At 45.6% G+C, this 13066-nt stretch overlaps 1 protein-coding gene across 12 annotated transcripts in view; it reads left to right on the top strand.

Annotated features, from left to right (window-relative positions):
* The window catches only part of AKAP13 (A-kinase anchoring protein 13), a 1236163-nt gene that overhangs the window by 1023737 nt on the left and 199360 nt on the right, over window positions 1-13066 (top strand). For 9 of the 12 annotated variants that reach the window (XM_085644486.1, XM_085644482.1, XM_085644484.1 and 6 more), the window contains 3 exons: window positions 8627-8690; window positions 9567-9702; window positions 10096-10214. In XM_085644486.1, the coding sequence (XP_085500612.1) occupies window positions 8627-8690; window positions 9567-9702; window positions 10096-10214 (319 nt within the window). The remainder of the gene's footprint in view (window positions 1-8626; window positions 8691-9566; window positions 9703-10095; window positions 10215-13066) is intronic. The other 3 variants (XM_085644487.1, XM_085644483.1, XM_085644477.1) reach the window with 1 other exon arrangement.

The following is a 13066-nucleotide window of genomic DNA, read 5'->3' as shown; positions in this document are numbered from 1 at the left end:
TAAACACGCCCTGTGGCCGTTCTAAGTTGAGAGATTAAGTCCCTTTGAATCCTAAGGGTCTCTAGGGTCAAACTAGCCCACTAGGTACCTCCAGTAAGCGCCATAGAGCTGCGTTCCAGAGAGGTGTAAAAAGGGGCATGGCCTCTGAACACCTCTCTGCAACGCAGCTCCCTGGCACATACTGGAGATACCTGTTGGGCTAGTTGGCCCTCAGGGACCCTCAGTATTAAAAGAGAGTTAATCCCCCAACTTAAAACGCGCCACGGGGCGCATTTGCACAGTGGTGAAGGAAGGGGGCATGGCCTAAGGTGACATGTCTGCAAACACACCCTGTGGTGCGGTTTAAGTTGGGGAATTAATTCCTCCTCAATCCTGAGAGTCCCTGGCGGCCAACTATCCCACCAGGTCCCTCCAATATGCGCCAGAGAGCTGCGTTGCAGAGAGGTGTTCAGAGGCCATGCTCCTTTTTACAACACTCTGCAACGCAGCTCCGTGGTGCTTACTGGAGGTACCTGGTGGGCTAGTTGGCCCCCAGGGACCCTCAGGATTGAAGAGGAATTAATTCCTGAACTTAAAATGCGCCACAGGGTGTGTTTGCACACATATCACCTCAGGCCCCGCCCTCTCCCATCACCACTGTGCAAACGCACCCCGTGGCGCGTTTTAAGTTGGGGGATTAACTCCCCTTGAATCCTGCGGGTCCCTGGGGTGCAACTAGTCCACCAGCTACCTTCATTAAGCGCCACAGAGCTGCGTTGCAGAGAGGTGTAAAAAGGGGCGTGGCCTCAGAACACCTCTCTGCAACGCAGCCCCCTGGCGCATACTGGAGGTTCCTGGTGGGCTAGTTTGCCCCTAGGTACCTCCAGTATTCATGGGGAATAAATTCCCCACCTGCAAACGTGCCAGGGGGCACGTTTGCAGAGTGCTGCAAGGAGGGGGCGTGGCCTCTGGCACAATGCCGGTCTTTTTGTTTTTTTTATGAAGGGAGGCTGTGTAGCCCCCCTTCTTTTTCTCATTTTTTCGCCCTGGGGACCCCATCCCCCAGGCCCTGCCCCCTAATTAATTTTTTTTAATGAAAATTTCGGGAAGGGGGCCGCGTGGCCCCCCTCCCGAGGCCATAATTGGCCCCGGGGACCCCATTCCCCGGGGAATGGCCCTTTTTAAAAATATTTTTCATATTGGAGGGGGGCTGCCTTGCCTCCCTCCTTAGGCCCTTTATGGCCCCGGGGACCGCATCCCTCGGGGCCGGCCTTTTGTTATTTTATTTATTATTTTTATTTTTTCATTTTGGGAGGGGGGCGCGTGGCCCTCCTCCCGGACCACTTGTAACCCTGGGGACCCCATCCCCCGGGGCTGTCCTCTCCGTTGTGGACCGTGGGGGGGTCCCCAATCCCCCCACGGCTCTAAGCCTCCTGCTGGAGCCAGCATTGCTTTTCCACGCGGGAGCTTCTAAGATGCAGCTCCCCCTGTGGAAAAGCAATTTGCTTTGCTATTTGAAAGAGAGAGCAGGTTTCATAGCAAACTACAGTGTCCCGGGGGTGGGCACCCTGGGACACTGCAGGAGCCAGCCCTGGGGGGTGGCGGTCCCCAGGGCCATCACAAGGCTCCAGGAGGGGTGCCGCGCGGCCCCCCTCCCACCATCTACAAAGCCCTGGGGGGTGATGGTCCCCAGGGCTGGGGGGTCCATCACGGTAACCCCAGTTTAAATCTTTAGAGCCCCGTGTGGTGGCGGTCCCCGGGGCTAGGGGGACCGTGTGCCCCCCGCAACTATTAATGCTTTGCCCCGGGGGTGGCGGTCCCTGGGTTAGTGTGGGGGGGATTGGGCCTACCCCCACACTTTTTTTGATCATGCCCCTGGGAATAGGCCTCCCCGGGGGCTAATTACCAACGAAGCCCGGGAGCACGCGCTTCGTTTAAAACATTTTTTTTGCCAAAATTCGCACTGGGTTCGCGAATCTCGACGATTTTTGTTTTTAAAGAAAAAAATATGATTTTTTTGGCCCTGGCGGTCCTTGTGGGACCACCTGAGCAGGCCTAGGGTGTCAGGGTGTTTCTACCCTGCCCCCTTTTCGCGTTTTTTTCTTAGGTTTCTTGTGCCTCAGTTCTACCGAGGCACAAGATGGCTGTCAACACTTCCTGGTTTGGAGTGTTGACAGCCAATTAGCATACAGCTCGTGATCTGGAGGGTACACGGACCCTCTGAGGCCATAGATATATATGTGATTTTCCTTTTCATTTTTTCAGGAACTACTGAACGGATTTACACCATTTAACCAAAAGGCACGAGTGTGAACCAAGGGCTACCTCTTTGCCAAATTTGGTGTAATTCCGTTCAGCAGTTCGGGCTGTAGCTGCGATTAAAGGTTCGTATGGAAAATTGCGTGGGGATAACATGTTTTGGGACCCCTTTTTTCTCGGCCCCCGCTTGACGAATCACCCGTCCCAGAGACTTTCAGGATAGGAGCGGACCGGAGCGCCCCACCAGTTTTCAAAATTTTGCGAAGATTCGACAACTGGTGCCAAAGTTATTCCAAATAGAATGTTGCAGATTTCCTATGGATAATAGGTCCTAACTATAACTATCTACTGGCGACTGCCAGTAGGTAATGTATGTGTATGTATATATATGTATGTATGTGTATGTATATATATGTATGTATATATATGTATATATATGTGTATGTATATATGTGTGAATGTATATGTATGTATATATATGTATGTGTATGTATATATATATATGTGTGTATGTATATGTGTATGTATATATGTATGTATGTGTATATGTGTATATATACATATATATATATACACACACACAAAACACGTAATGTCTAACCATATAGATATTATTACAAGTATGTACGTCTGGGTGTATAGCTATATAATACGGTTTGTGTTTTGCATATAAAATGTAAGTGTTATGTGCATGTCTGTATAAAAATTGTTATAGTCTTAAATGTGTGGGTATGTCTCTATGTGTATGTATATTCATTCTTACATTTTAGGAGAAAATGATATTTTCCCTTTCAAGCTCTGCCTGCACCTCCAGTGTCTGACTCATCCAAAACCTTAACGACTACCTCTCTAAACTCTTCCCTTTTTCATCCAGTTAATCAGACTAACGGGAGCACATGTCCACCACCTAGTAACGCCTCACAACTTTCCTTTACTAATCCACTTAAATCTGTGTATCCTATTCTGAAGAGCGCAGACGTAGCACACTTAAAACAAAACCCCACTTTTACTAATCTACTACCTTTTTTACCTCAAACCCTGGGTTCCAGAGTACCTTGCTACTTGTCACCAAGTGCTTCTGTGCCTTGTCCGGTATTAGAATTACAAGATATCCGTTAGGATGGAAAGTCTCTCATTTTCATGGACATGTACCCCTGCCCTGAATCCCGCAACTGTAATGATGTATTGATCCCTGATGCTTATTTTTGCTGTGAGGGGCAAACACGGACCATGTGTGTGTGCCATGACGTAAGATCTGTCTCATGGATTGTGCTCTTGTTGGGCTGGGAGCGGTGCCCAAAGTGCTATCCTCAAAGTTGTGAAAGACTATTGCCTTTACCAGGAGTTAAGCAGCACAAGCGCTGTGATGGAAGCATACCATGTTGGGATCAGTAGAAGTGAAAAGGTCCATTTTAATTGTGTCACTAAAGTGAGGCCTATCAGCTCACTCATTTAAAGTTTTAGTGCTGTGTGCTTAACTCATTCTTGGCCTACATCAGCTTGGTGTGTAGTATACATGTGCTATGTGTATGTGTGCCTGTGACTAGGAAAATACAGGGGTGATGCTGTTCTGTGCATGTATTTGATTGTCATATGCTGGGTGTATGTTTGCCTGGGAATGGTATAATACATGAAGCATGTAGTGCTATGCAGTGCATGAATATTCTATGCATGTGCTGGGTATATGGTACAATGCATGGAAGATTCGGGGGTTCCATTTTGGGTGACCCAGGGCTACCATGAGGAGTTAGAGGATTTTCCCCCAGACCATATTTTAAAAAAAAACATTTATTAACAGCATTGCAATACTAATCTCAGCAGACAGGATCATACTCTCGTGCATGGGACCCATACAGAGGCAACACTATAATGCAAAACAGTCAAGACAATAACCTCTGAATGTGCACCCATTTGTGTGCAGATAATCCTTCACAAAAAAGTAAAAAAACAGACAACTGAATAGGAAGTGAAGCAGTGTGTGGGGGTGGAAAGTAGTCTCCAGCAAAGATAAAGGGGAATGACCAACTAAATGAAACTAGGGAGTAACGCCGCAAGAAAAAGGAATGAGAGATTTCTAGCAGCCAGCGATGGACAAGCAGGGTGATGGGGTGCCGAGCAGGTCCTTTATGGTAGCATGGGGGAACTGCCAGTATCTGGCCTTTTAGACCATAACGTCACCCAGTCCAGGACCCATAAGGTTAGTCTTCCTCAGTTGAAACATCCTCAATGACTGGTATTAGTCGCCAAGTGCCAGCTATTCAGGGCTAGTCCTGGAGGATCATGTCCCACGCTTGTGGGTGGTCAAGGCTCTGCAGTCCTCTCTGCGCTTCAGTGTCACCACTTCACTCACATTTAGCCCATTTAGATAGCTTCTTTTTTCTATCCCTGAAAAGTGGGGCCTCTGGGAGATTCTCAAAACATAATAATCTGACATCATGCAACGATCAGAGGTAAGTTGCAGAAATGCAAGGTGATCGTGTTCAATTTAGCTCTGGAAAACAGGCCCAACAGGCAGGTCACCAGGGACAGACTATGGTGCACTCGGTAGCAGGGTTAATAAAGTTCACCACTGTCTCCCAATAAGGGCCATTCCCCCCCTCACCTGGCCCCCCACCCCCACCCGCCCCCAGAGTGAGATGAAATTGGGCATTACGAGAAGTACATGGTCTGTGTTGTAGAATGGTGTGCTAGTCCTCATCTATGAGTGCTCATGCCATGTTTCGAGACCATCGATCTCTCAGATCAGACAGCGTGCACTGGGTCTGTTATTAGTGCTTTATAGATGAGAGTAATCGCTTGGGACTGGCCAGTGTGGTGCAAGTAGTCTCCAGGGCCCTATGGCCAGAGGTTTCTTGCCCCACTTCCCTCCCATGTCCACCGCATAATTCTATCAGTGGGAGGTCCTTCGCATAGGAGTCTCCTCTTTGTGTGCTTGCAATGCCTTAGCCCATGCACACCGTAGTGTCGATTAATAGCCGAGCGCATTCGTTGACCAGACAAGAAAGAGATGTGAGTGGGGCTAAGACGCACCCCGATAGAGGGAGGGTCAGTCAAAAAGTAAAGGAGGAGCATAGGGACGTCGAGGCTAATTACACATTTCCCTCAAAAACATCGGACACCTTGTGGTAGATATGGACACCCAGTTACTGAAAAGTGTGTGGTTTCCATTGGAGAACAGAGCCTACGTCCGGTGGTGTAATGGTCATGTCTGGTGCATGGATCGGAAAATTGTTAAATTTATCCCAGTTTACAGTGGGACCCGATAAGCAGCCATATTCCTCTCGGGCACAACAGGGGCCCTCTACATCTCCCCACAGAAAGATTTCTGGATTGTTGCATTCCTGTGAGCTGGGTGGGAAGAACTGGGAGGGAGGGAAAGCCAGGCTCTTCAGTACACTTCTTAGGGTGCAATTTGATTTAGAGAGATGACCAGGAATGGGCCTTGGCACATCTCTGAAAGGGAATGGGGCTGAAAAGAGAATCATAAAGAGTAGAGCTGAGGCCCTAGGCTAACCTTTGGATACACATCACTGTGGCTGACTTCTAGGTGTGAACCTGTAGTCACTCTCATCCGTTGTGGGGCAATCAGATTTGGAGTCTCTCCTGCTGTTACAGGCTGCCATCTGGAAAAAGGCTGCTTTCTGGAAAAAGGGCAAGGCAGAGGAAGGGGCACTTCAAAAGGAAGCAGACCCCAAACATAAACTTCAAAGACTCACTCTAAATCCCATTTAGTATCTAAAAATTGACTATAAGAAGGGGAGATTGAGGCCTCGAAAATTGACAACTGTCATGCAGCCAGTCAGGCTGTGTGAGGAGGAGAAGCTCTGCAAGACTTCTGCCTGTGGCCAGAACTGGAGACCAAGACTTGCCCATCTTCCAGCTGGGTGACGAGACATCACCCATGGACTTCAAGACCACTTGCCCCTGTAGCTCCAGTGAGTTTCTGCTTGCTAAGACTGTTATGCACTGTGAGGAAGAGAAGCATTGGAGGGAGCGAGGTCCAGTGGTTGGATCCTGTCGATTGGATTCCTGTGATGAGGTGTGTGAAGGAGGCTGCTGCACCAATTGGGTCACTGCCTGTGTGCAGTGAAAAGTAGGGAAAAGTTGATGACCCCCATGCGCAAGAGGATGGCTGAAGTGAGTTGTGACCGCTGCTGTACCAATCGGGTCATTATCCGAGTGCAGGTTATGAATTGGCTATCCCATATATTAGGAGGGGCTGCTGTAAGAGTGCTGCAGAGCCAATCTGGTTGTGGCCCATGTGCAGAGCTAAGTCGGAGACCCGGTATGCCAGGTGGCGCTGTTTTGAACATTACTGTTGCGCTGATCGGCCCATAGACAATGTACAAAGGAAGACTGGCGATCATGATCCCGTATGCCGGCGGGGGGTGGGATTGTCATCTGGGCTAGGGAGGGAGTGTGGTCTCGTTAAGCCCATCAGAGGAGGAAGGAGGCCTCTGTGGTGCCAAAGCCACAACTAATGACCCGCATCAGGAGCATTGCACCCTAACTGTGAGGAGAATTCTAAGGAACTTACCAGCATCAAAGGAGCATTGAGAACCCCCTGGCACTTCAGGACTGTGTGTGAGGAACTCAGGGACACCCGACGGCAGCCCTCCTGGGTCACGTGACAAAGGCTTAAAACACTCTATTTTCAGCACCTCCTGCAGTTTCAGCACTCGCAAAGGGGTCGCGCTCAGAATCTCTGGTTACTCGGATCCTTCTGGTGCAGGTAAGACTGATTTTCAGACCAGATGGCTTAGTGAACTTGCCTACCAAATAGCACTTTGGCACACTTTTGGCTTTCATAAACAGTTGGAGAGGGATTCCTGAGATTTAGAATTCTAGTAGGCCTTAACCAGAATGTCACCTAAAGTGAATGGATAATAACCATTATCACTAGGGACCCGCCTAAAAACCACTAGAGGTCTGATCTCAGGGGACCGTGTGCATTATTTGTGAATGTCGCATTTTAATATTTGTTTGTATATAAATGCTTTTTTTTCATAAATGCGATTATTTGACTGGACTCGTTTATTGCTGCTGCTGAACATATTTTGAGTTGTGAGCCAGTGTTCAACCCCCCTGTGTCCACCGAGCCACCACCCCCCAAACCATCCTGGGAACCTTGGACTGCTCAACCCATGCTACCACTGAGAGGCAAGTCCTGAAGCGGTACTTGGCCCAGTTGCTCAGGATCCATAGTAGGTTAGGACCTGGGACATCAGGAGTAAAAGGCCTTAACCCCGACAGTTGAGCCAAGCTCCTGCTTGCTTTGTGACCCTCTGCACAGCCTTCCCGGTATGGGTAGTCTTTCTGTCATGCGTGATGTCAGAGTTGTGTTCTTTTCTTGTTTTTGTTGCAACACCGTTGCCCTCTGAGTACTTTGAATAGGGGTAATTGGTGCAGGACTTAGCACTATTTTAAGTACCACCATGACATGACTGTAATGTTGAGCTCCGAGACACAGTGTAAACTATTGCCTCTGATGTTACTGTCATCTATCTTTCAGTTTTTCTCTTGAGCAATTAATCTGCAACTATGAGAAATACTAAGACCTGGATAAGACAACCTAATTATGGTGTGGAGAAAATGTGATAACATCATTGAGCCCTGATTGTCAGAGGCTGTAGAAAGATCAAAAGGAATATAATTGCATGGTCCTTATTGTCCCAGGCCTCAGAGATATCACTGGTTACTGCTCATAATGGCTATTCAGTCATGTGTAGCAAATAAAAACAAATTGGGAAGCATATAACCTTTTACGCATGGCTGTGAGCTGTTGGAGCTATTTAGTGCTAGCTATGCATCATTTTTAACAAAAGGTCCCTTGTGATAAAGCCAATATGCAGGAATACTACAGGTCACATTGATTATTAATTACAACATGTTTGTTTTTTGAGGGGGGTAAGATGGCTAGGATTCTCTTTTATCCCTCATCTTCAACCTCCAATCCTTTTGTTTTTTTCTGTTTTTGTAAGCCTTCTTCAACACTTTTGTATCACTTGCCCCTCAGCCCATTTCTTATTCTACCCATCTTCTGGCTTCTTGTTGCTTGTGGAGTTGGAGTGCCTTCAGATTGTTTCTGCAGGCTTGGACTTTTCATTTTAACAGTTGTCTTCAGAAATTCAGTTGTGGATCTCTTGTTAAAGCATTTTTCACAGACAATTTACATTGACTGATCTTACATCCTGGTCTTCACATTACACACATATTAACTCAAGTAGTGTCCGCTCATATTGGTCACTTCATGAGGGAGGGGTTTAAGCAAAGTCCAGCATCTTGGATGTGTAGGGGTATAAAACATTTACTTGAGTTTCTTTTTAACGCACAAACCTTGACTGTGCTCAATGCATTACTGATTATTTAATTACTTCATTTCTTTTAGCAGCAAAAAGTACTTCAAGCTCATGATACTTCTTCATTACCCACAGTTGTCATGAGAAACAAGAGTGAGTATTCCTCTTGCACTAATGATTCTTGTTAAAATGCTTACGTAACTGAAAATATAACTGTATGTTTATGTTTCATGTTAACCAGTAATTTGCAAATTGGGCTTAATTTCAACAATATCGTTTGTTGAAACCATCTCCCATGTAGTCGTCCTAGTTTTCTGTTGATTAATTTGTTATGTTCACTTCCTTCCCATGTTTTTCTATTTTTCCTTTTCACTAACACTTCCACCCTATTGCACTAGTTGTCACGTCTTTCTAATTCACTCACTATTCAAATTTTCTCAACACTGTTTTCTCCTTCCCTACTAATTACTCCTAAACTTTTATCTACTTTCAACCTATCCAGTGTTTCCTCTCCCTTTCCATCATTCCTTTCTTGAAACTCAATTGCATCGCCACAGGCTCCCATAGAAATAGTTATTAACCCATAGGGCATAATCTGGACTCCAGCCACTAGTCCATAGGAGGTGATGCTATCAAATTCTACATGACGGGGGCATCATTTTGCACTATACCACTGCTAGATCCAGTGAATTCCTAGCATTTTGTGGCCTTTTCTTGCTCTGTCCCTATTCCAAACTCAACCTATGATTGTTTAACTGGGAGATGAGTAGTCTTCAAAATCTATGGTCACAGTCTCTTGACCCGAATTAGGGCTAATGTTGTCACAGACTGTGGTGTGGAGGCTTTTCTACATGTGGGTAAGGGCATTAAGTGGTGATATTAAGCATCTATTATTTGGAACACGCATGTTTTATTTGAAACAAATAATTTGTGCCAAAGGGTGTTTGGCACTGGGTATGTGTTGTGAAGGAAACTAATTTGCTTTTGTTTTATGATTCATTTCACCATCTAACTTTATATTTTTTGTAGACTCTCAAACAAAGGAACGTCCTCGATCTGCTATAGTGGCACCTGATGAAAACACCTTTAGTTTGATGATTAGCAATAGGCGACCTCAGACAAGCTTATCCCTTTCAAAGAGCGTCTCCATTCAAAACATTGCAGGGTAAGCGTTAATGTTATTATATAAACTGAACCATTGTTGCATGCAAAGAATCTCACTTTTCTTGCAGAAGTCATGAACATTGGGATTTGTTAATATCTGTATAATTAGCATGTGGCGGTCTCTCCCCTCCAGTTAAATCTTTCCTTCTGACATGCGGTATGCCACTAAATAAATGTTCCTGGTCTTTGAGCTGTATTTCTAATGACAAACATGTAGACATAATTAAAAATCTAAGACCCAAAATTTGTATTCAAAGACATACCTGACCCACACAAAAAACAAAATCAGATCTGCAAAATATGAGATGCAACAAACTGTGTACATATTTAAATTAAAGTGAAACAGTTCTCTTGAAATGATCTATACTGAAGCTGTGCGTGTCATTCCTTTCAGTGCTGGAAATGATGAAAACCATCTGAATACCATTAAATATTTATCACGTTCCACGGACTCGTTGAACAAAATGAACAATACCAAGGTTACTGAATCAATGGAGTCACTAAATGATGAAGGTAAGAAAACTGTATCATTTACTCATTGTGAAGTGGGCAGAAATAAATATTCAATAACCAACAAATCCAAACAGCTGTCTTCAGTGTTCGCTTGATCACTGATCAACAATGAGGACGAGTTCATGACTTCTTTTTTGTGAGCGTGTAGTCATAAGTTCGAAGTATTAGTTTAGGTAATGTCCACTGAGTTTAAGATTACTGTAGTGTGCTTGCCTTGGTGATTAATTTGTTTTAAATTCTTCATCTTCAGCAACAGGCAGGGACTTACCAAATTGAGACCCTGTGAAATCAGCTTCACTGTCACTTGAAGGCATACTGTCAAGGTTACTTACCCACCCTATAGTATAACTCATTTTGTGGCTAGGATGATTCTTAACCTTTCCAGTCTACTCCGAGGTTTTTTCAAGGCCTTCTACCTTTAAACCTGCTGAGATTTCACTGTGAGATACCACACAGGTGAAATTTTCCAGAGGTTCTCTTCCAGAGAATCCTCATCAATTGTTCTAAGCATTAGAATATTCCCGCCTACATGTGGGGACCCCAGAGTATATATCAAATATGTATAAATAGCATAAAAACATGTACGTAGTACTTTAAACAAATATATATATATATATATATATATATATATATATATATATATATATATATATATATATATATATATATTTTTTACAAGAATATATGCAGCCTATGTTAAGAGTTTCTGGCAATGGTGGCAAGACATTGAATTTTCCTTTAATAAACCTCTAACCAGACCTAAACATTTCTGTAGATTATAAAGAGAGAGCATAAGGTTCAAAAACACAGCCTTTATTGAAGAGAAAACTGGAAGGAAATACAAAGACATGATTAGCAATAGGTTGCATTAAAAGCATAACAAATGAATTCTGGCACTGTGCCTCTAAGACCTCCAGGACCTCCTTTATCACATCATGCCCCCAAAGGTGACAGGTCAGTTCTTTTTTCCGGATCCTTCAGTGAGGATCCTCGAGCATTGAGCTCTCTCAGTTTTTGACATTTTGGACAGAAATTGTTTCCAAAGATAATTTATTTCTGCTTCACTCAATGTCTTTTTACAGGAATTTTCTTTTTTTTTCCTATCATAAAATACCTCATCTTCTTGTCAAGTGCCCTCCCTGTGGCAAAAAGAAAGCTCAGACTGACCCCACTTAGTCTGCATTTTATTACTGAATCATACTCCTCTACCGGAGTCTTGCCACCATTTCCAGAAACTCTCTAAAAGAACCTTAAGAGAGAGAGAAGATGCGTCTTAATTGACTTCAGGAGAGAAAAAAGGAGGACCCCTCCTTCCTCCAAGGCTACCTTTCCTCACCAGACTTCATCCAGAGGCAGATCTCCACTCAGACTTGAAAAAAGAACAAGATGTACTTCCAGAGCTAGGAAAATACTTGTTTGTTCTCCGTCAGCGTCAGGATTTACGTTGAACGTGCTTGCAATGCCGAAACTGCCACATCCGATGTCAAGATATTCAGCACCAAGTAAGTCTCCATCAACCTCGATACACAAGTCGTCAAAGACCATGGCATCAGGAGAAGTACAACGCTCGACCTCAGCAGGAGAAGTTTCCGTTGATTACCAGTGTCCACGGTCGACGTTGAGGCATCTGAAAGTCACCTCTCTGGCTGCCTCCCATCATCATTCGACTTCAAGCCATAGTGCGACGAAGACGCCATTGGTGGCTTCCCTTTGCTGTTCGACGTCAATCATGCTTACATAAGACAGTCTCCGTCAGTGGCAGCCAGGCGCCACTCAACGTTGAGGCAGAGGTCTCCATCGGTGGCAATCAGGCGCCCCTTGACATCGAGGCCCACTTCTTCGTCGGTGGCATCCAGATGCCAATTGATGTCGAAACGACCACCTTCTAGGCACTTTGTCAACGGCAGTGATACACCTGTCGACGTAGAGACCGCACTCCTCACGTAAGCAATGTGCCCAGTCCACTAGGCCACCATCGACAGCACCTCTCCGCTTGACGTGAAGGCAGCATTCTTTTGCCGGCAGGTTTACACAACATGAAAGGGGTGGGGGGGGGGGTCAACTACATCTTCAGGAGCTTTTTCCCACTCCCCTGCATTGGGGCGAACGACTCCCCAACAACCAGAAGCTCAGCAGATGCCTGTTCATCTTTCTCCACGTTGGCTGGAGAGTGTCCGCCACTGGGCAGTGCCACAGAGTCTGGATTCGCAATACTCACGGACCTCTTCACCCTCAAGATGTCGTAGAACACAGTCTCCAAAGCTCCCCCGAAGACTCCTCTAACCAACTTAGCGGAGGCCAGAGCTACAAGGTCCCCAGCAAGATGCAGGGTACCTAGAGATACAACTCCTCGCTGTAGAACATGGTCACAAACAAGATCTCCACAAAGGGCAAGATCCCCTACACCTGCAAGGAGATCTTCAAGATCTTGCTCACGTCAACGAGCACCTAGATCCCCTAAATGGTCTACATCCATCAGATCATCAAAGGAGCACTACTCACCGACTCTTACGGACACTCCACTAGTGAGAGTATCCCCAACAGACAACCTAAATACATTCAAGGAAGTGTTGGTGAGAGGGACTGCCAAGCTGAACACAGATATTTCAGCGCCCACAAGAACCTAGTCAGTCACTTTTGAGACCTTGCTTCATAGGTCCTCTACAAGACCATTGCTACCCCTGGTTCCTCGTTTGCTCCAGCTTGTCATAGATATTTTCCTTACCCCGGACTTCTTTCAAGTGGCTCCTGCAAGAATTTTAAAGAAGTACAAGGCTCCGGATCAGGAACATTTCTAAGAACTGACCCACCCATGCCTCCCCCTCAAACCAGACCCGGTTATTATAGCTGCC

The sequence above is a fragment of the Triturus cristatus genome, chromosome 3_1 (assembly GCF_964204655.1).
Source record: "Triturus cristatus chromosome 3_1, aTriCri1.1, whole genome shotgun sequence".
Taxonomy (NCBI): Eukaryota; Metazoa; Chordata; class Amphibia; order Caudata; family Salamandridae; genus Triturus; species Triturus cristatus.
Note: the sequence above shows the minus strand (reverse complement) of the source record. Positions and strands in the feature narration are given on the sequence as shown.